Below are 24,243 nucleotides of genomic sequence, written 5' to 3'. Positions count from 1 at the left end.
TGGTCTGTATGCACGGCCGTGTGGAGAATATGCCCAAGCTTGTGCATAAATGAAGATGCCAAGGCCTTAGGCTTGTCACTGTGGTTTCTGCTGCAATGGCTTCACCACAGAGAAGTCAATTCTAGGGGAGTCACCTAGTGACCACTTCACGCAAAAGGTGGTTTTCATGCTTGCTCAGAGTCTCGGCAGCAGGACCAGAATATGTTTTTTAATATAAAAATTTAAATTATACAAATAAAATCAATGTGAAATAGAAAAGACAGTAATTATAAGTAAATGTTAAGTACCTAAAATCCCAGCAGCCTTCTCTTAGTGTATATATATATATATATATATATTTAAAACAATGTACAAAGATAAACATTTTCATACTAAATTTTAAAATATGACTAAATTATTGTCTTACTGTACACAGTATTATTTTTAAATGGTCACAATGACTTTTTACATCTTTAAATTTTTTTGAGAATGTGAGGCTACTTCTAAAAATATTTGTTTTTATTATTTTTAAGTGTGTGTGTGTGCTTGTGTGTGTGTGTGTGTGTGTGTGTGTGTGTGTGTGCATTTTGTATGTGCATCTGCAGATGTGTGCCAGAGTCATGGAGGCCAGAAGAAGGTTTTAGATCCCCTGGAGTTGAAGGTAGGTGGCTGTGAACTGCCTGACATAGATGCTAAAAACTGGACTCTCAAGAGCAGAATGCTCTCCTAACTGCTGAGCCATCTTTCCAGTCCCCAGGAGGCTGTCATTGTTTAACTGTGTTTGCCTTTGAGGTGCTGTGACTGGACCCCATGCTTCACTCATGCCAGACAAGCACTATACCACCAAGCTGCTCCCCAACTCTAAGAAGATGAATTCTGGAGTTCTTGATGTATCTGGTTAAAAATGATGTGTCTAGACTTTAGGCCCTAGAGAGACTTACAAGCAATGCTGAAAACAAGCCAAAACTACTCCACAACCTGAGCCTCCAAGGATCTTATATATTTATGCCACAAAACAGGCATAACATAAAATGGCTTATATTTAAAAATACAGCAGTTTTTATAGCTCTCCCTCCAAATCTACTGTAGACTTTTCAAAGACAGAAAAGTGGTCCCAGCTCGAATTTTACTTCCTTAACCTGCACTCTTGGTTAGAGCTAAAACCTCAAAGCCAGAGTCCCCCAATCCTTTTTTTAACCCATTTTCCCCTTTGATTACTTATAATTCTATCTTTTTAATGATGTGCTGTCAGCAGGTAGATCTGTTTCCCCCACTATTAAATACCATAACACTAAAGATACTTGATGTTAAAGAGAAGGAGGCACTGCCCATTCTGGGACTGTCACATAGCCTGGCTCCAGATGTCACAGCCATCCAGACATGGCTGCTTCCCAGCCTCCAACCAAGGATGTGGGCGAGAAAGACAACACTAAGAACTAGGAAGCAGCAGCCAAGGCTCTGATGGACAGCATCAGCTGGACGTCACTTGGGGAAGTTGCAGGACAAAACACAGCCAGGGCAAGAAAACCACTCCACCCACTCCCAAGCATCCCGAGGAATGGGGGTATCTGCTGCAGAAAGCAGGAGATGAACTCACAACCCTGGACACATGCTTCAGTCTAGGGAAGTGGAGAACTCCAGGCACTGGCACCTTCAATCCCATTGGAGATAAAGAAGCGGAGGCCGGTGGCTTCTGACCAGCTGTCCCGATTGGCCACCAGCCAGGGGCGTACCCTAGGCATCTGGATTCTGAGATTGTTGCCAGACCAGATTGATAGGAAGCTGATTTTAAGGGGAGGTGGGGGTGAGTCCTTTCTCTTGCTTCATGATATACATGCATGCTCACTGTTTCGAGCCCTAACTGTGTAGACTCTAGTTTGGGAGACAAATGCCTTTTTTAAAGCACAGCAGACTTGTTCACTGTATTTGCTGAGATTATGTCCCCCTAGACTCTCATTTGAGCTCATTGCACTGGAATAACTTGCAACCTTCAATACACAGCCAGAGGCAAAGGGCTCACCGAGGTTGGAGAAATATTTCCAGGTTGGAGACCCATCCCTGCCAGGGTCTTGGCAAGCTCCACGGCATTCACCCCGCAGTTTGGGGCCACGTTCGCCTGACACCGAATATGTACATTCATCTTACATACTAGAGGGAAGAGAACAGAATCCAGGTTCACAAACGTGCTTGCAGGGAACATCGGTAGCCTAAGGACTATGACAGAAGAACGATACGGGCAGCTGGCAGTGTGATCTCACAAGATTAAACTCGCACTTAGAACAAGTCCTGGCATTTTCCCTGCTTCTGATTAGTGCAGAGGCAGAAATGCTAGAGCATGAAAGAAAAGCAGGCTTCAAATAATAGATTTTGACTCTCTTCACCGTGGCTTGAGAGGATAGACTCATCTAAATCACACGTAACAGTTGCCTTGGCAGCAAGACACGATACAGAGATGAAGATGCTCATCACAGAGACCATCACGGGGCGGTTAGATAACAAAGGATCATGCTAACTGACTGCACTCCCTCTTGCCATAAATAAAGGCAGCAGTCTCCAGGCTGCAGCTTGGTCATTGTTCAAACAAGGTGGAAATGGGTTTCTGAAGGGTTTGTGCACCTTCTTTCCGGGTACTGCTGTGGTTGGGTGGTACTCCTAGCCCACAAAGAACATCCGGTAGGGCTGTGGTTCTAACTGTTTTATAGGGAAGAAAAAAAAATAGCAAAGTTTGAAGTGTTTGAAGGTCAGGGTAAATGACATTTGGAGAAGGGAGCAAAGCAAGCTACATTTCTTGTTATCTGTGAAGCTCCTGGGACAATGACAGCTCCCAGGCTTAATCGGCAGACATAAGTTACTATCATGTTTCTTGAAGTGGGTCCTGCTGACGGAAGGCCTGGCTGAAGCCTTGTGCAATAAATGTCTCTTCGATGGAGCCACTCCTCTTCAGAGGCACAGAACAACCTAGACGTTATGGGGATTGCATTTGTCCTTTGGAAAGCTTTCTTTATGAAAAAGGACACCGCGTGAAGCAGAGAGAGGCCCTGATGCTTAAGCTCCTTTAGCTTCATGGGAAATCGACTGGTACAGAGAGATGCAAACGACAAAGGCCTTTTAGAAAAGCCCTGTGGCAATAAAACCAAAAGTTAGAGGAGTCAAGTCACTGCAGGTCTGCTGCTCTGGGGTACCCGGGAACAGAGGACTGCAGGTGATCCCTATGTATGGATCTGTACCCTAGCCAGAAATACAGGAAAACGGAAGTGGCTCACTCCCCATGAGAGCCTGAGACCAGTAGCAAGCAACACCTCAGGCAAAGCCGCTGCTTCACTTAAGCTTGCTGCTGCTTCAGGTGAATGAAAAATGGTGCCACAGGGCCAGAGAGATGGGCTGTTTGTGCTGGTTTTCTTCTTACTCGGTACCCCAGGCTGCTCTGGGCCTCACTATGTAGACCGACCCTTGGTGCTGGAATTAGAGACATGAGTCACTACACCTTGCCAGGATTTGGTCCCTTTTGCTGACAGACAGTTTGACTGTCCCAGACAGCCAACTAAAGTTGTCATCCTAGTGTATGTCTCATAAGGCTTCAGGTGCACCCCAGATAATCACATACTCATGGAAAATGACTCCCGGCCAATAGCTCCACAACCCCTAACAAACCAGGTGCTGGCCTTCACCCCCTCAGAGCCTTTGAAAAGGCAAGAGCTCCAAACAGCACCGTGTGCAGTTGGTGAGGTGCCAGCCACCATCAAAGCTTCAACTCTCGCTCTTTGCCCTACCAGCTTCTTCAGTCACACCACAGGACTCTTGCAGACAACCCACGCAGCTCCTGCTAATGTGACAGCTCAACTGCTCCCTACTTCTGATGAGAGCCAGTTCTCACTTAGAACCCAAACCTTCTCTTCTGGTCATTCAGCTATACCTCCTCCCACCTGTGCTCTCTCTCTCTCTCTCTCTTTTTCTCTCTCTCTCTGAGAACCCATTTTCAAAGCCCTCTTTTCAAATGCCTCTTAAAAACATACTCAGCAACAAGTAGCTAACAACTAGCACAGTAGATCTTTAGATGTAACTTCTAATTTAATCTATATTATTATAGGGAACTGACACACTTCTCTTTACCTGTACTCCAGCCCAACCAGTGATGCTTAAATAACACAACTCAGGTATTGATATGTAAACCATCAGCCCCAGGTCACATAAGCCCACAGAGCTTCAAAGGCTTATAGTACAATGCTGTCACAGAGAGAAGGAGGAAGCCAGCGATCCTTACTTTTACACTGAAGTCCTTGTCGCATTATCCCCCAGAGCAGAGAGCCACAGTGGTCACAGAACGTGGGCACCTTGTAATTGTGAACGTTGAACTTGTGTGGGATGTTGATGCCAAACCGCTGTTCTGCAATCTGGGGGAAGAGGAGGATAGGTCAACTCTCTCAGCAATGTCTTTTGTGATGACCGGAGTGGGAAATGACAAGGGTTATGGTGACACCCGTGCTGGGTATATTATTATACCATGCAGAACTGTCCTGCTATTTGGATCTTAGCACACTTTGTTGATGAATAAGACAGGACTAAGATACAAGATATAGGTATATGATGGACCATTCACCATTTGGAGAAAGAAGGAGAAGTTATCATTTCCTTCATCTTTTATATTCGGATCAAAATGCTCTCTGCGTCATGCCATGGTGACCCTGCAGTGGCCACCTCACTCAGCCCCTCTAGCCTCTGGCATTTGCTTATAGACAATGTGAGTGCCAATGTAATGGTCTCTTATGTGTCATCTCTCATGTACCCCCTTGCCATATGCTCTCTGGTCAGCCTTACAAATTGAAGCAAAAACTACAGGTGCAGCATGAGAAAGGGTAAGACAATGACTGCTCCTCTCTGGACTTTCCTGGCCTCTTTCCTTTACGAGCTCTAGTTCATATCTCTCTGTGTGTTTCACTATCATGCATGCTTATGTCATGAGTCCCCAAGTTGGGCTTTCCCAAGCATCTGCAAGTCCACTAAGTTTCAACAACACCCCCCTTGTTTTCTCACTCTTGAGTTTAGAACATCTGCCCATCCCAGGGAAACGCAACGGAAGCTTAAACACATTTCCCTGGAGTCCCTACAAGGCTGAAGGAGGCCCAGTGTCTCTTTGCTTAGCAAGCATTATGTACAGTTGACATACTTGTCAATTCAATTTAACTGCTGCTAATACACACGAGTGAGGCCCAGATGTTTCAGACTGATACACAGGGGCTGTGGATCAGGCCTGGGCTGACAAGGATCACTAGTGGAGGCAGGCCTCAGCATTGGAAAAGCCAGATGCTGTATAACAAGCCCAGGCCTCTTTACCCCAACTAGAGTCCTCTCACTAGAACAATGCAAGTGGTGTCTACAGCTTTGATCAGCTGAACACTGACTGCGTCCTTGCAAGGTGTTATGCTCTGAATGCTAAATAAGTCTCACAAGCTTGTGTTCAGAATTCAGGGGTCCCCAGTCAGTAGTGCCACTGAGCATGGCTACAGAGTCACTGAGAGGTGGGATCTAGCTTTTTAAAAGTCCATTCTTAGTGGCCAAATTTTGCAGGTCATACCCCACCCTAAGTCTTGGGCTCAGCTTCTTCTTCGCCCTGCTATGAACTGTTCTGCTCTGTACAGCTCTCTCCATTCTGACAGTCTGAAGCATCTAAAACCATGAGACAAAGTAACCCTTTTCTCCTGTTAGTACAGGTTACTATGGATAGTTATGGGTTACTATGGGTAGTTATGGGTTACTATCCATATACTATGTTAGTATGGGTAGTTATGGGGAGGCATTCTGTGGAAGTGAGGCAAAGTTACCATTAGGCAAAGTGAGGTCAGACTGCCAAAGAACAGAAATACAAATTCCAGCAGCACTGTTGTGGGTCCTAAGGACTATGGGAGGGCTGTGGGGAGAGGTGAGTAGGGAAGAGTAGGGAGAGAGAGAGCGCACACAGAGGGAATTGTGCTTAGTCAGCAAACCAGCACTCACTTACCTTGGCATCCACTTTGTTAATATTGTTTTGGCAAGTGCAGGCTGTAACAATTAGATGATGGCAGCGTTTATGGACGACGCAGGTGCACACTGGGAAATTAAATCCAGCAATTACACATTTATCAGAGCCTTCCAGGACAGCCAGTTGCAGCAGTCAATGAAAGCTGCCCATGCCAGAAACTTGGCTTGGATGTCTGGCCACATCCTGGCAGCCAGTGCCCTCATCCTTCCTGCATCTACTGACACCATCCTAACAAGACCTTTGTTTACATCCAAGCTGTCTGACATCTTGTCCTAAGCTGTCCTCCCCTTCCTGACTGCGTCCCATCCTTCAGAGGAATCTTTTCACAGTATGACCCTGGTCATATCTGTCCATGCCTGAACACTTCCAGTGGTTTCTCATGTCCATCAACAGTGTTCAAACCCAGCACGATTCCAAATGTATGGCCTTTCTCTGCCTCTCTGACATAGGCTACTCACCTGGTAACTGCATGCTTATGACAAGATAAAACTTAGTATATCTTAGTATATAAGAATATCTCACCCCAAACTGCCTCTCCTTCTCTGATTTCCTACAGCCCCTCAGACCGACTCCTACTTCAAATCTTCCACATGTGGCTGGGGCCTGCCCGGAATTCCCTGAATGATGCTGGGGGCTGAGGGGGCAGTTGAATAAACACTTGCAGAACGGTTCAACCAGATTTATTTAGAATATTTAGAACTCTGACAATATGCTTTCCCGTTTGCAGCCCTATAAGGGTGTCGTAGTGTATATGGAATGAGCAAGAAGCTGGATGTGGTGGCACGTGAATTTAATCCCAGCACTCGGGAGGCAGAGGCAGGTGGAGATCTGTGAGTTCAAGGTGTGTGTGTGTGTGTGTGTGTGTGTGTGTGTGTGTGTGTGTGTGTGTGTGTTGCGCGCGCGCAAGACAACGCTGACTCTCCCCTGCCACCTAGTGGGATCCAGGATTCAGCCTCAGGTTCTCGGGCTGCACAGGAACGGCCTCCTGCCTGCTGAGCCACTGGCCGGCCAGACAGCATGAGTCTTGTGCTTTCTGTATGTTTCTTGTTTGTTACAGTAGGTTTAAGGTCCAGCGGGTGTTCTCTGCTGGTGAATGTTCCACGTGAGCTTAGGAGGAATGTGTTGTCTGTTGCTGCAGGCTGGTGCTTCCCATGAACGTCAGCTTGATCACACTGTGACAGCTCTGTTTAGATCAACCAAAGCCTAACTGCTCCTCTGCCTGGCCTGGCCGAGGCCAGCAATGATCGACAGAGCAGCTATGACAGTAGGCCTGTCTACTTCCCTTGTGGTCCAAGGGCCTTGTTCTCACGTGCTTCCCTGCCCACTGTTAGGTATGTACATGCCATCCACATTCATGTCTGTCTGAAGAACTGGCCCGGTTACTACTACACACACAGTGGCCTTCTTAGCTCTGGCCGTTTCCTCTGCCTCATGCCTGATTAGTCGGAAACACCACCCTGTGCTTCTGATGAGGGTGGGCCCGCATACTTCTCTCCTACCAGACATTTGGTTTTATGTTCTTCGGTGAAATGTAAACAAAGCTTTCTCATGCCTCCTAGCTCATGTCCTTTCCTGTTCTTTAAAGAACAGGTGCCCCACCAGAAGTCAGCCATCAGATGTCTCAGCGACATGCTGAGAGGAAAAACAACACAACAGACTTACCCTTAAGTCATACATTTGAATCTGTCAATCGGACCCTTGTGTATCTAGAGCTTCTCAATCTATATAAGAATGTATACGATGGATATATCACTAGAGAGCATACCCCTATATTAATTAGACAGGTCCAGGCTGAAACTGTTATCAACCTACCTTGTGAGCTAGCTTCTCACTTGGGACTGAATTCACATTGATAGGCCCATTACAATTGCTATGCTTGCTCTCTCTAACTTTGAGAATTCAGTGGAAATTTTCATACATAAAAGTAAAGCTTAGACTCAAGCATATGTCTCAGTCAGTTCTCCTAAGTATGTGGGGGGGGGGACCCACATTGCATTGCTTCCTCCAAAACAGAAAGAGGATTTTCCTTATTTACATGTGGACCGGCTCTGTAGAATACATGGCACTGCTACCAGTCATCTGCAGAGTGAAAGTCAAGATGCCCAGTACTACAGGTACAGACTGACCAAACTCAGGGCAACAGGAAGAGAACCCCACGGAAGGCCATGGGGACCCAGCCCACACCCCTACATAGAAGGAGGCTGCTTTCACACTTTGAATTTATTTAATTTTAAGTCCTCAAGAATGATACTAAGTTGATTTTACCTTAGAATTCTGAAAATGTATTTAATTGTAGATTTTTTTCTTACATTCATTCATTCATTGAGTTAGGGATCAAGACCATGGCCTGGTACATGCTACTAACTCATTTTAAAAATGAATTTAATTAAAAAAAACACACTGAGGACTTTTTACTTTATTTTTTTTAAATATTATTTATCCAATATATAGGAGTACATTGTAGCTGTCTTCAGACACACCAGAAGAGGGCATCAGATCCCATTAAAGATGGTTGTGAGCTGTCATGTGGTCGCTGGGAATTGAACTCAGGACCTCTAGAAGAACAGTCAGTTCTTGCTCTTAACAGTCAGTAATTGCTCTTAACCGCTGAGCCATTTATTTTATGTTTATGGTGCTTGGCCTGTGTGTATTTTTTGCCATAAGCATATAGTACCCCTGGAGGCCAGAAGAGGGCATCATATCCTCTAAACTTGCACAGTATAAGCAGCCATGTGGGTGCTCACGACTGAACCCCTACAACCTATGCAAAAACAAGTGCTCTTAACCAGGGAACCAACTCTCCAGACCCTCGGTTTTTTGTTTTGTTTTATTTCTGAAACCAGAAAGCTAAAAAGATAAAGCTAATTTGGAGAAGAGCATCCATTCCCTATGCAGGTGACATGAACACAGCATGTGACATCTCATCTTGTCAACAGTGCAATGTAAAAACCAAGACTTTTATCTCCAAGACTCAAGGGTGTGCTCACCCTTGTATACCTTGGACTCCTTCTTAGCTCTCTCAAGTTACTGAAGAGCGAACTTTAAGCTGCAAGGCTCTTCTGGGTGTTCTGACTTTAGAAATGAACAGATTCCCTCTATACTGTCAAATATGTCCAGGGTCTGGTAAGAACTAGAGTCTGCCATACGGGCGCCATGCGTCTTACGGAGAGTTATCATGGTATTGATAGGAGGCAGCCTGGCCTGTCTTCTGTTGGTATTGTCATATTTTCACAAAGAAGCACAATTAAACACGGTTGTAAACATGTTTTTCTTACCTTGGCATTGATAACCCTGTTTCCCAAATACTCCCCTGTTCAAGACAAAAGGGAGAAAAATTACTGTCAGTCAAATGGTTCAGTAATAACATCTATAATTATAGTTCTCTAGAAGAAGTATGTTCCCTGGTCCCTTATGAAAAACATCTCTTCGGGGAAGAGGCAAGGACAGTGTGATGTTCTGAGCCCTTGTTTATTACCAGGAGGCACAAAGAACACCAGCTGATGGATTAGACCGCTCCTGGTGATATAAACAGGAGGTGATGAGGGTTCCCGTTCCTCCTACCTTCAGCTGTCTCCTAAATCCTTAGTGAAAAGCAACTCAGCGCCTCCATTCACACACACACACACACACACACACACACACACACACACACACACTGCAGCTACCTGGCTCCAGCACTCTCCCTTGTCTTATCTCTACATCTCCCGCTGAAATCCACAGGGGGGCAGACGTGGTGCCACCATCTCCTTTCTGCTCATGGCTTGATTTATGACTCACCCTGATGTGTTCTATGGTAGTGTGTGTGTGTGTGTGTGTGTGTGTGTGTGTGTGTGTGTGTGTTGGGGGTCGGGAGTTGTAATTCTGTCTACAAATGCCATAAGTATGCTTAACCTTGACTCTCTTTGAAAGTAATTATTGCTTACATTTATTTTCTGCTATAGACTTGCCACTGCTTGTTCAGGCTTACTTCTTGTAAGACATTGCCCCAAGTCTTTAGAATTTCTCAACCTTTAATTACATTAGTTCCTAACTGCTGAAGGTGAGATGGTGGTAGAGGACCACTGGACGCCATGGCCTTCCTCCGGATGCCATATGTCTGGACACCACTGAGAACTAGGCTTTCTCACCACGATTATTCCTCATAACCGATCACACGATCCATGCCTTCCTCAAAGCATTAATAACTTCCTCAAAATTAATTTTCCTTTCTCCTCAGCCAGGTTTTCTAATTTATCAATTGATTGGCTCCTCTCTCTCTCTGATTCATGCTCTTTCATCTATTAGCATCTTCAATAAAGTAACTAGTATATGAAATAATATCTAACATTTGGGTCAGTGAATTGTTTAGTTTTGCTATTATTTTAGTAGGGGGTTTAAACCTGTTAAAAGAGGATCAATGTATCGAATAGGAGGCAAAAGTCAGATCTGAAGAATCGTATCCATTATGTTTTCTCCTGAAACCACACATAAGCCAAAGAAGCCTCTAACAGCAAGACCAGGGATGGAGGTGGGAGTGGCGTGGGGTGAGGGTAAACAGGCCGTCTCACCAGATGAACTCTCGGCAATGAGAGCAGTAGGTGGGCTGCCTCAGGTACGTGGCCATGAACTTATGTCCGTTCACTTGATGGACTCGTCTTCGCATAGCCCTTTGGCGCTTCCTGGTAAAATGCTTGAAGATGCGGTCTCTCTGGAGAGTGGCTGCGTGTTACAAGAGAGGAAAACATGGGCTGAGGATATGACTCAAAAAGTCCTCACCACACGATCATCAGGACCAGAGTTCAAATCCCCTTAAATAGCTTGGATGTAACACAGGGCTGTAGTCTGAGCTCTGGAGGAACTTGTGTAGAGACAGGAGGAACTTTGGGGTTCCTGGCAAACCAATTTAGTCTTCACTTCTGCCAACCTTACAACCTGGATGATGGGGTTGCCCAAACACAGTCGGCACAGACCCTCCCATGTTAGTCTGGATTAGGTAAACGTGGGTGGGTTCTGATTTATAAAAACAGTGGCTCCTAACTGAAGTCCTTGCAAACTGTGCAGCATCTAAGGACAGTGGATGTTTTCCATGCCATTATACTAGGCTTTCCCCAGCACGTGCAGAAATGTGACGATTAAAGCCAGCTTACGTTCCCAGGATGCTTCTGAAATAAATCACTGGTATAAAGAACATGTAAGAACCTATGTGAGAATAAATTAATAATTTTATAATCTAGACTAGAGTCAGTAAAAAAATTAATAATTTTATAATCTAGACTGACAGACAGTAACTGAGCAGCTGTATAGAGTGCAGAGCCATGCTTCAATATATCTGTCTATTCCTGAGGAGCTGCTCAACATAGCATGAACAGATCACCCATCATCTTGAACAGTTATCATTTCTTCATGATGGGAACATTCCAAACCCTTTCTTACAGCTACGTGATTAATATCATACAAGATTATTAACTACATCACCCTCTGTGTAGCAAAACACAAGAGTTTGCTATCTGGCTGTAACTGTTCTCAGTATCTAAAATGATTTTACTTAGGGTGTCTATTAGTGTGATAAAACACCATGACAAAGAAAGCAACTTGGGAAGAAAATGGTTTACTTCAGCTAACAACTCTATCCCTGAGGGGAGCCAGGACGGGAACTCAAACACTAGAAAAACCTGGAGGCAGGAGCTGAAGCGGAGGCCATGGAGGGATGATGCTTACTGGCTTGCTTCTCATGACTTGCTCGGTCTGCTTTCTTATACCATCTAAAACCACTTGTCTAGGAATGGCCCTACCCACAATGGGCTGGGCCCTCCCACATCAATCATTAATCAAAAAAAAAAAAATGCTCTAGAAACTTGCCTTACGGAGGCATTGTTTTTTTTTCAATTATGATTCCCTCTTCTTCAATATGTCTAGGTTTGTGTCAGTGACAAAACCCAATTGAGTCAATCACAAATAAATGTTATTGAGGAATTATAGAAACATAAGAAAGCATAGAAAATATTATACTCCTATGATGGAAGAAGGGTAGCCAACCCCTCAGGCTTTAAAAAATGAACAGATTCACAATTAGATATATAAAGTTCTGCTTGGCAAAGCACACAAAGAGTTGATAGAAACAAACTGAAGAGAAAGGGGGTTTGCAATACAAGGGAGAGGGTTACTACATAAGACATGTAGAAATCAGCCTGTCATAGTGGAACAGGCCTGAAATCTAGCTAATTGGGAGCTTGAGCCAGGAAGGTCACAAGTTCAAGACCAGCCTAGGGTATTTGGTGAATTCAAACCTAATCTGGGCTGTTTAGTGAGATCCTGTTTCCAGATAAAAAGTTTAAAAGAGATACAACTTGATGGGAAAGCACCTGGATAGAACACCCTAGACCCTAGGGAATGAAGAGGCGGGGAGGGAGGAGAGGAGGGAGGGAGGGAGGAACTCGAAGGACCCAATAAGGAAAACAAGTGAACAATCTCATAAAAATAAGGCTGAGATTATAAAAGACAATTTTAAAACTTCGCAGATAGCCAGTAAACATGTCAAGGTATCAAATCCTATGTTAAGACAGTCACTTAAGAACAAAACTAAATCATACTCTAACTCCTAAATTCATAAATATGAAGAGACTTGTGTGTGCACGCAGACAGTGGTTGGTGGGAGGATAAACTGGGATCCTGAATGTCCAGGACTTATGGTATGTTCTCAGTACAAAGCCTCAGCACTCCCATGTACCGAGCAGGCAGCACTGCCTTCCTAGCTCTGTCCAGGAAGGGGCAACAAAGAGCACATTCAAAACACTCAGCAAGAAGCATCAATCCATAGCACTAAAGATGGAAGCTATTTCAGAGATATTTGGCAGTGAGGACTAATATCTTTCAAAGTGTAAATGTGTATTTTCTTACATTCAGCAATGCACTTGAAGGATCTTTGGTTTTATATAAAAATATGCCAGTAAGCAAGAACATACAGTCTATCCAGGTATACGTACTGCAATCTGTTCCAGGAGAAGCTGGGTCAGCTAAGTACTATGTACACCCATGGCTCCAGTGTGCAGGAGGCTGAAGCAGGAGGATGAGCCCAGAGCACTGAGGACTATCTGGGTAACAAAGCGAGACCCTCAATTTTAAAAGTTCTTACATTGACAATAATCTAGATGCACTTGGAAGCAAAGGGGACACTACTACCCATGAGTGTGGGTCAGCACATCCAAGTTTCTTATATTCACGCATGGAAATGGCATAAGGAAACCCCGTTTCATACGCTAACATGCACTAATAAAAGGCAGAGGGGAAGTAGGGTCTATATTAGGAAGCCCAAAGAATATGCAAGAAGAGCCCAAGTGAATCTGGATAAAAAGCCATTGAACCCAGAGGCCCAGACACAGGTAAAAATTACAGCTGTTTTTGGTGTTGTAATACCTAATTCACTTCTCTCTCGTGTCTTCTGTCTCAAGGAGATAAAACAGAGTGCTGTCCTGCGCCCTGTGAGGACAATGCGTTATAGACTCAATATTTCTGCCAGGTTCTGCATCTCCATCTACAATGTTGGGCAATGGCTACACGAGGACAGAGTCACCCCACTGCCCTTCCCTTCCCCATGACGCTACCAAAAGTCTCTCAGGAACCCCTAGTGAACAGGCTCCAAGGTTCCCCGGGTGGCAGATGATAACTGTGAGGCTTAGGCACCGCCACTTGTGTGATCATCAGCCTGAGACACTGCTCAGGGGTGGCCAAAGCAGGATGAGCATTGAATTGCTAAACACTTACCATACCTACACACAAATTAAATTCTCTGTAGGAGTCTAATTACCGAGAACCTATTCATTTACTCCTTTAATACTACAAAGATGGGCTAAAAGGTCAGCTTGCCTGCATTTTTAATATTTCATGAATTAAATCCTTTTTGCTTGCTCAGTGGCAGTCTGCAGAGCGGTAGCATGAACTCTGAACTTTCTAGATTCCTTCTAAACCAGGAAATCCAAATCTGTTGCTGTCCTCTATGCTGCTCCGGTCTCCCATCCTCCCCAGAATACCTCTGTGTTTTCCAGCTAGACTCATCTTTATCCTACCTGCTTCAGAACTCAGCAGCCTTCACCAAATCCTCAGGCAGGTAAAATGCTCTCTAGCTGCATCACAGCAGCCTCATCTAAGCGTCAGCCCCGTGAGCCAGGCTTCTCTGCAGGTCCTGAACACACAGGGACTCTGCCTGCAGGCCACTCACCCTTTCCTGTATCCTTTCCTATGTGCACCTTTCTGTTTCAAAAGCAAATGTGCATGTGTACACACACAGACACACACACACATGCATGCCCCACATACACACCCGGGAATCCGCAAGACATCTGGACACAAAACTTTGGGGTTTGTGTTACCCTCAGTGACATCCTCTTGACTGATGCTATGAACAGGAAGGGGAGAGGGAACTCTCCCACTGCAGACCTGCAGAGCTTCCTCATTGCTTGGCCTGGTTTTCTGTTTACTTAGGTCAGAATTTAAAGGGCTATAAAAGACTACCTAATCATGACTGCGGCTCACGCCACCTGGGCTTTGAGAAATCTTTCAAATCATATTTCAGTCAGACACGTTGGGCAACCCCAACATGCTTTGCAGCTAAAACTTGCATCACAAGCTCTGCTTGGCTCCCAAGTGCCCAGGGCCTCTTAAATAAATAGGAAGTTGGCTCCAAGCCCCTGGCTAGGAAATGCACATTCCAGTCTCCAGGGGTCAGCAGCCTTGCAGCCCTGATATGTCCCTCCAGGAGCTGACCGAGAGCAGCCATTACCTGGATAGGGTGCAGGGCAAGTCTGTCAATGTCATGAAAAGGAACCTTGACAAGATTTCAGTGTCGCAAACCTGACTGCTAATCTGCATACGGCTTTGAGAACTGCCCGGTGCTCATGCCTAGGAACTACCATGTAATCCCCACGGTTAGGGATCATTTGCAAAAAGCTGTTGTGCACTAAAATTTATGTCACGTGAGGCTCCACCGAGGCAACGTGGAGCTCTGATCTCTCTTTAAATCAGCTTTAACTTTACCTCAAAAAAGGTAACGTCGGCGCCCTCAGAAGTTGTTTGTCTCACTAAGCTGATGTGAGGTTTTATTTGAAAAATGCTTTGGGCGCGTTCTGCCAAGGGGCGAGAGCAATGCTCACGGTTCCTAACTTTCTTTCTCTGTGTGCTCTTCGTTCTCGGAGTTTCCTGATATCTCTGGGAAGTAATACATTTTCTGGAAACTCAGAAACTAACAGGAAGGTTAAGTGGGGTCAAGCAGTCAGTGACATCAGAGAAGAGGCCAGATTCTGGTTTCTGCTGTCAAACTACAGAGTGACACCAACCCATGAACCCATGTCTGTCTCTCTCTCTCTCTTTCTCTCTCTCTCTCTCATTCTATTGAGAAAGTTGTTTTTACCACTTGTAGTAGATGGGAGAAAACAATCATGAGCAAAATAAACCAGGAAACCCTAAGGTTGGCCAATTAACCAAGTTACTAATCCTGACAAAATCAAATGCCCCATATGCTCCCACGACACATCTCAGGAAGGGGATGGGACAAAACAGGAGCATTTTCCTCCATGTCACTACACTCACAGAATAAGCCACTGTCTGATTACAAGGCTCTTTACAGGAAACATGATGCACACGAAGATGGGTGATCCTTGCTTAAAGCAATGCTGGTATGAACAGAGACAGGCTAGATGTGTGCAAAGCACACACTTAAGTGAGTCTTTACAAGTATACACCACCCGTGGGTGGGAGCCTTCGGCAGGAGGTGAGTAAAGAAGGAATCATGGGAGATGCATATATTGTCCTCCCGTGTGCTGTATAAAGGTGCTGCTGAGTCTAACAATTGCTTGGAGGAGAGAGATGCGAATTTGCTGAATTAAGATAGTGTCCAAGTTCCAGGAACTTCCGTCACTGCCAATGCCCAACATGGCACGGAAGTCTATGCCTTTTTAAACGGCAGCAAAGCCCCAGCAGAGGTACTGAAAAGCACAGAATCTTCTAAGTCATCCAAAGGAGTTTAACTGTAAGACCCACAGCAACTTCCAGATTCAGATGACACCATTCGACTCCTTGTCTAACGCTGGCTCTCTGGAAGCTGCATCCAGGTCTCCAAAGGATCCGCCTCCCTCCGAGGAAGACTGATCGATCCATACAAAGACCCACCAGGCTGAGAGCCGGACAGGTCAGCTACCAGTGCAAAGGAAGGGTGGAGAAGCAGCTAGCTTGTTACTGGACTGTCTCTCCTGAGTTGCACTGGTGAGGGGACTCGCTGTCATCGAAGCATTCCTTGGTAGCAGGAGGTAGGTCAGAACTTAACTAACTGTGGCAATCCGAAACGGCACCAAAGTTCTATTAAGAGCCATGAGGGTAACCTCTCACCAGGGTTGAGAAGACACCCTTACCTCCTATCTCCTCCTCCTCATCTCCTTTCCTTCCTCACTTCAGGGATCTAACACAACTCCAAAGTACATGCCTCTCAGGACTTGTAGAAGAAGCTCTGCTCCACCCTCACCCCCGGTTACTCTCATTGTACAGGTCTCAGTCTCCTTCATGGGAGATCAGACTTCTGGGCTTTCTGGATGGCCATTCATCTCTGTAGCAACTCATACTTGCTCCGTTCCCTTGGCTTCTCACAGTTGCTTAGAGACTGATGATCCCCAAATGTACACTCTAGCTACATCTTCTCTGTGGCTACTTAGCATCCCTCACTATATCTCTAAGTTGCATAAAACTTGACATTTATCAGACTGAACTTCCCTCAACACTGTCACTGTCCTCAGCAGTAACAGTTCCTTTATCCTTGGAGTCATCCAAAGATTCCGGGTGATATCTTGAGAGCCTTTGTTGGCTGTTTGCTTGTTCTTGCTCTGTTCTGTCAGTATCTACCATCATAGGCACAAAGCTGGAGACCAGGACTTAAATGGCAAGTGCCATCAGCCCTGTACTTTCCAAACACTCAAATTCAAGCAACCTCAGATCAAGAAGGCTTTCTTGCATGCATCTCTATTGAACAAGCACACACTCTTGCAACATAGCGTAACAAGTACATCGTATTTGCATTGTATTTAATATTATGATTAATCTAGAGATTATTTAAAATATACATGAGATGCAAATACTATGCATTTCATATACAGAGACTTAGTTGTTACCTCGACTTTGATATCTGTGAGGAATCCTAAAGCCAATAACCTCTTGCAAGTATCAAGAGGCAACTGGAGGTCACTTGGGAAAGAATTCCCAGAACAAGAGAAGATGGCAGGAACAAGATACAGAAGGAAAGGAAACCCACAAAGTATGCACTACTAACAGGTTTCCATGCTGGGCATCTGAGACTCCACACGTTGTGGGGAATCACAATGTAAAAGCAAAGCTTGAGGAGGGGTGAAGAAATTAGGTTTCTGTCCTCTGGCTGGCACATGCCATTGGAAGTTCACTAACTTACCAGCAGTTCCAGTTTCTTTCTGGTAAAAGGGAATATATCCAGAAAATCCAGGAACAAATTGCTAGCTTACTCTTCATTTCTTTATATTTTTCTATTACATAAATTATATATTCATATAGATGTTCATGTATGTTCATATATATATTCATATATATATATATATATATATATCACAGGTATATGATATATGGTCATATATTCACACATACATATATGTGGTATATTATATATACATATGGTATATGTGCATATATTATATATATAATTTATGTGCATATTCTATATGCTTCTTTAAACTCTTTGTGAAATGGACTTTAACTAGAATATTTTCCCAATGATAACTTTCAATGACTATGATACACAACACATTTGTGCTTCTGCACAAATGATTGAACCATATACATTACCTTCTGTCTTTTATTACCAAGTGTAAGAATCCTACGGTTCTTGTCATAAAAAAATGTTGAAATTTCCTACCTTCTTATTGTGATTCTATAAATACTTCATTTTCCCTGAATTGATTTCACCCATAAGTAAATGTGCCATGACCCCTTCTCTGGCCTTCCTATTTGAAAAAGAAAATTATTCACTGGATTACCACTAGGTTTCCGAATGACATGGGAAAGTTTCTCTTCCATCAAGCCTGGAATTTAGGGGCACTTCTCACTGTTACTCTCAGTATTATTTTATCTAGAAAGTTCTCAAAATAGCCTAGTACGTCATCTTGGACTCAAGTTAGATTACCCTTTGCTGGTTTTATTTGCTCAAAATGTAAACATTTTTCAATTATCTGGGTATTTTTCTTGTCTTTTGTTACAAAACTTCACTGAGAGAAGATGACCCTTCACAAACTCCTGTCCTGACAACTTTTTAAACATCGTAGAGAAGTGAAGCACGCTTTGTTCACTGTTGCTGTTCTGGTTTAGAAAGCTATCACTACGGGAAATGCACACAATTCAGAGACTATATTAAAAAAATTACCCTAAAGCCAGGCTTGGTGGCACACATCTTTAATCCCCGCACTAGGGAGGCAGAGGCAGGCCAGCCTGATCTACATAGTGAATTCCAGGACAGCCAGAGCTACATAGTGAGATACTGTCTTAAAAGTGGGGTGGGAGGTTGTCTAAACAACACCTGTAAGGTTGGAGATTCCCAGCACCCACACAGTGGCTTCCAGCCTCCTGTAAGCCCTATTACAAGGGATCTCATGTCCCCTTCTGCCTATACAGAGATCAGGCACACTCTAGACAGACACATGTGTAGGCAAACATAAAATGAAAACAGATAAAGATATAAAATTAAAAAAGAAATGAAGTCATCCTAATCCTTACTATACAAACAGCCACCAAATGCCTTCGCAAACATGCCAAATACATACATGACATAGACACAGTCTTAAATTAATGTTGTCATGCATGCCCTGAAGTGCTGCTCTAACTGCTTTTTAGCCCTCGCCCCAATCTCCACATTTTTCTTTAATGGCTAGTATTAATACTGAAGCTACCACAGACCCATCATCTCTTATACAACAAATACATATCGCAATTGACATGACTGAGAGTCTGAGCACAGCTCTCCCCATGGAAGCTAGGCTTCTCTTGCCTAGAATCTGTTTTTCTCTTTTACTTGAAGCTTGGGGACTTGCTCCACCCCCACCTCAGCCTCTAACCCCAGGTTGGTCTTCCTTCCTCACACACAAAAAAGATTCTTACACAAACAAAGTATCCAACCCAAATCTTTTCCAGATAAACATGTGTTTCCTGCCCGTTCGTTTGGCTTATTCCATTTCCCTTTCAGTCCCCCCCCACCCCCTCCCGCACCCCTCTCCTTTTCCACTGGTGGCTTCCTAAGGTCCTTTCTGAGCTCCCAAGTTTTGGGCAGAGGATTTAGATAACCCTACTGGGCATGAGCCATGGAGACAGCTGCCAAGTCACTTCCTTCTCCAGTTCCACTGCTGGAAATTCCACTTCCCCAACTTCACTGCCTCCCATGGCTGACCCACCATGACTTAAAAAAAAAAAGAAAAAAAAAAACCTACCCTGTTCACTGGAATCAAACTGATACAAAGCCTTACATTGAAAGTAAGGTGATAGTGATCACAGTCAACTCCCTGCAACACTCGTGAGAGATTTAAACATGAGTTACTGTCTTCTTCTTTTCTTCTTCTTCTTCTTCTTCTTCTTCTTCTTCTTCTTCTTCTTCTTCTTCTTCTTCTTCTTCTTCTTCTTCTTCGTAATTAAAAAAAAAGAATAGGCAAAGAGACGCTTCCTTTAATCCAATGTCATTTATATTATTTGGTCACTCCCTCTCAGAGGCTAAAAAAAATACCTTAGGAAGCCACCAGTGGAAAAGGAGAGGGGTGCGGGAGGGGGTGGGGGGGGACTGAAAGGGAAAGCATACATCTTGGCTGCCAAACTGGGGCTTTTGCTTTCACTTAACAATTAGATTATTCCTTGAATTAAACAATAACTAAATTAAGTTTAAAAGATTTTAAGAATTAAGCATGCTTGTATTTTGGGTTTGTGGTATAAGTAAAGGTTTGACGGGGACATTTAACTTCTAATGAAAATAGGTGTTTGGATGAAATTCCCTCCTCTGTGTTCTTTATTCGGTGCTACCAGAAATGGATCCAACTCAAGTTCATTGAAAAGGGTCTTTCTCTATTATTACCTTAACTTAATCTATGGCACTGAGTAGGAGCTTTGAGAACTTCAGCTCTCATGGCATCTGAAGGGGCTGCACAAGCTGACAAAGGAGAAAAGCAGTCAGTCGTCCTACTTACCTGTAAAGCCTATGACAGTGCAGCAAGATAGACCCAGAGGTGCAGTAGTAGCACCTTGGGCTCAAGCAACAGCTGCCTAAATTGAACTTAAGTAAGGTCCAAGGGAACTCATGCCTAGTCCTCAACCTAGCCAGCTACCCAAGGCTGGAGAGGTCATTGACCCCAGAGCAGAGCGGGGATATACTACATCCTATTTGGAAAAACAACCAATGCAAGAGACATGAAGCACCTTATATGCTCAAAGCTCAAGACCACCTACAAGTGTAAGAAGAGGTTAGTGTGGGTGGGCCCAACTCACTGGCAGCAGGGCTACCCTTGGGCAGGCTGTACAGGATAGTATAAGAAAGCAGACTGGGCAAGCCTTGAGGACCAAGCCAGTAAGCAACACTCCTTCATGGCCTCTGCTTCAGTCCCTGTCTCTGGGTTACTGCTTTGAGTTCCTGCCCTGACTTCCCTGGATGAAATAATCCTTTCCTCCCCAAGTTGCTTTTGGTCATGGTGTTTTATCATAGCAAGAGAAACCCTAATCCCATTGGATAAAAGGACAAACGTTGAGAGACCTGGTATGAAGTTACAACGTTGAACAGAGGCAATACTCTGGACAAAGCTATCTTGTGGGCATAAGGAACCCTATACAAGTCCCTTGTTGCCTCTGAGCTGAGTTACCAGTAGAGTTCCCTAGAAACCGAAAAGGCTGAGCTAAGTGATTGGTGGGGTTTTTTTTTTGGTGTTCTTTTTTTCCTCATTCCTACGAGTCTGTGTAACTAGTGAAACTAGCTTCAAAGAATGAGGGTGAAGTAAAGATGACCTTCACTCTGTAAACACTTCAAAATGAGGAAGAGGGTCCTCAAAGATCCATGCGCCTTAAAAATGGTAATCCAAAATGATAAATATGTAGGTAGATATAAACAAAGATAGAGAAAGGAAGCAATGATAGCTAACAAGACTTCAAAAGACAAAATATTTACAACCAAACACTTGCATATAAGCCAGGAGAAAGAGGCAGGCTAACTAAGCCCATTCCACTGCTCTACGTGGGGCCTGCAGTACTGAACTTTAGACTTCATTGCAGACATGTCAGGATTCCATGCATGACCTCTTACAGAGAGCTTCTCTTCTACAAACCAGCAGAGACAAGGGGAATGGAATTAGTAAAACATACTGGCAGGAAGATTCTTGATCTAACTCAAAGCAAAACACTAAGCACAAGACATGCAGAGCACCTGAATACCTGAAAATACTACTATGATGGACCGGATGTGACCGCATAATGGACACAGGCGGTTTCACCAGAAGGATATATTGGTATGGTATCTGTATTTACTGCATAGCAGGGGACAACATTTACTTATCATGTAAATAGTGTTTAGTGCAGAGGGTCTGAGAAGAGAGGGGTCGAGTACTGTCTCGGCGCCCACCTGGAACTCCCTGAAGAAGATGCTACGGATGCTGAGCTCACACGCTTTTTAGTTCCGAAGCGCACCACAGCTTGGCAGTTTCTAATTCAAGGAGATTTCCTTTCATTCCTCTAAGACAAGAATTGCCAGTTCATGGGGCAGATCTCTGCTTGCTCCCAGAGAAACCATGGCACTATCTTTCAGTGGCTTTACCTTTTTTTTTTTTTTTTCAACTTCGCTGTGATAAAGTCTAGCACGTCCCAGTCTCAGGAAGATTCGGTGTTGTGAATATCGTCATCGTCTTGTGTTACGGCACTGTCATAGCATGTTCTTAATTAGTACTTCCCTAATTCCTAGGCACATTGAGCATGTATTTAGTAGTTCTTCATCAGACAAAAATGTCTATTCAAGTCTAAAGAAGCAGTTCTCTTTCATTTGAACCGTAACTTCCGTGGGAACTTTTTTTTTTTTCTTAAAGAATCTAGTGGGTTTTTTTTTTCCTATTGAGAGAAGAAATATGTCATTACATTGGTTCCATAGAATTCAACTGAATACTCCCTGGCTAAGACACACAGACTGAACATAAAGGTAGCAGAAAAGGTATTTGAGCCAAAATATATAGAATAAGGTTGTTGGTTTTTTGTTTTTTGTTTTTTTTTTTTATAAAACTTCTCATTAAACAAGATAGCACAGCGTAAGATGTGACATTTCAATGTCTTAAAAAATAATCCAAATGACACCGATTCTTTCTCCATTCATAGTTCCAGCACACAAGCACAGCCTTTTCATTTTCCTGGCCTCTTTCGGATGAATCTTGTTAGCCTCATTATCAAGTTCCTAATTAATGGACACAGCCCTGACTGTAGCAACTGTCACTGTAGCTAGTCAACTGTGGCAGAGTCCAGGGGACACACATTCCAGGACCCCAGAGGCTCTGCAAGGAACAATTCTGGGTGTGACCACTTGCCTTTGTTCTGGAAGGAGGCACTAAGCTATTGTACAGACCGCCTTGAAAAAATATTCAACTTCATCTTTGATGACAGAGATCAAAACCAACAGAGGAACTCGAGCCCTCTGAATGTCAAGCATTTACAAACAGCCACCGTGTGCCGTGAGAAATGGAGTTGACTCGGTTCTCCAAGCTTCTATCTGAGCTGTCACTCAAAGCTTACAGACTTAATGTAAACAGAGTCACCCGATGCAAGGACACAGAGACGACGGTGCTCTTCCTGGCCCTCACTCTTGCCTTCAGTCTAGTATTTGTACTGAACAAGAAAATAGGAGCGGCTTCATGTGACCCACAAGGAATAGAGCTTTTTGTGTTTCCATCAATTCCCCAGACTAACTGGAAACTCCTGTAAAACTGGAGGGGTGGGTTCTAAAATAATTAAGAGATAATTCCATCTTGCTTTAGCTCTGCTCCCTTAAGAACCTTGTTTTAGTCAAATTTGGTGGCACAGACCTCCTTGAATCCCAGTTCCTAGGGCTGCTGGGGCAGGCGACCATGCCTGCCCCAAACTCTTGCACACATTCAGCTGCCTGTATATTTTGTGTGCCTTTTGTTCTTAAAGATTTTTTTTAAATGTCTTGCAGGTCAGAACTAAATTTTATGGTTTTGTATCCTCTCAATCTGCTATAATAAGCAAAAGTTCAAGGCCTGCCTGAGCAGTAGAGGGAGTTCAAGGCTAGCAGAGGCAGTTTAGCCAGACCTTATGTCCAAAAAGGTAAAAAGAAGGCTGGGAACACAGCTCGGTGGGAGAGAGCTCGCTTAGCCGGCATGAGACCCTGTGTTTAAAAGTAAAAAGAGAACAGTTTCAACCTTTGGCCTTGAATACCACAATGGGACATGAACCACCCCATTCAGGGTCCCTTGAAATATCTAAGCAATAAAAGGATGAAACCAGAGCTTCTGAAAGCTGGTCTGCCTCCTTCTCCAAAGAGGTTTAAAGGCACATAGAAAAAGCAAGGTAGAAAAGTGGGGGGGGGGGGGAGAGACATTTTTAACAACAATTTAGTCATGTAAGTAACCACTGACTCCCAGAACCACACCAGTAGGGACTGGACTATCTTCCATGAAATGTCTCCCTTATCCAAACTGAGACCTGCCTCTGAAAGAAAGACTTAGTGTGTCAGGGCCAACTTAGAGATGAACACAGATGTCAAAATTGCACTGATCATATATCAATCAACCTTTGGGAAGAGTCCGTCATAAACAGCACTGTCTGCTCAAATCAGAGCAAAGGTGGGTTCTGAGGTCCGGCGATAAAATGAGACTTCCAGAGGGAAGCTGCCTCTGCTCTCCACAAGGACCCGCACGTCCCCAACAAGGGCCTGCACGTCCCCACTTCCTCATCCACTTCCATCAGGATCGTGCCCTGACTCACCAGAAGGGAAAGAGTCCAATACTGTAACACAACAACTTTCCATGTTTTCTTCTGATAAAATTCCTCTGTTAACAAAGGTATGGATTGCTTCACACGACCACTGAAGAGAAGATATTCTGAACAGAAACGACTTTAAAATAAGCTACAGACTCTCCACCTAACAGGATGAGCGACAGGGGACTGTCACCCTTCCCTATCTGCAGCAAACACAAAACACAACTGGGCTCCACACAGAATAAACTGCTATGTGAAACAAAAGAGGC

The 24,243-nt window shown here is 44.1% G+C and overlaps 1 protein-coding gene across 1 annotated transcript in view; it reads right to left on the bottom strand.

Moving 5' to 3' along the window:
• Positions 1 to 24,243, bottom strand: part of Prkch (protein kinase C eta) — a 195,795-nt gene that overhangs the window by 76,709 nt on the left and 94,843 nt on the right. Inside the window, exons 3-7 of the mRNA XM_021178757.2 lie at positions 10,543 to 10,693; positions 9,271 to 9,305; positions 5,975 to 6,063; positions 4,241 to 4,370; positions 2,000 to 2,127 (exon numbers count right to left, since the gene is read on the bottom strand). Of these exons, the coding sequence (XP_021034416.1) occupies positions 2,000 to 2,127; positions 4,241 to 4,370; positions 5,975 to 6,063; positions 9,271 to 9,305; positions 10,543 to 10,693 (533 nt within the window). The remainder of the gene's footprint in view (positions 1 to 1,999; positions 2,128 to 4,240; positions 4,371 to 5,974; positions 6,064 to 9,270; positions 9,306 to 10,542; positions 10,694 to 24,243) is intronic.

Source organism: Mus caroli, chromosome 12 (genome assembly GCF_900094665.2).
Source record: "Mus caroli chromosome 12, CAROLI_EIJ_v1.1, whole genome shotgun sequence".
Taxonomy (NCBI): domain Eukaryota; kingdom Metazoa; phylum Chordata; class Mammalia; order Rodentia; family Muridae; genus Mus; species Mus caroli.
This window is presented reverse-complemented; position numbering and strand designations above follow the sequence as displayed.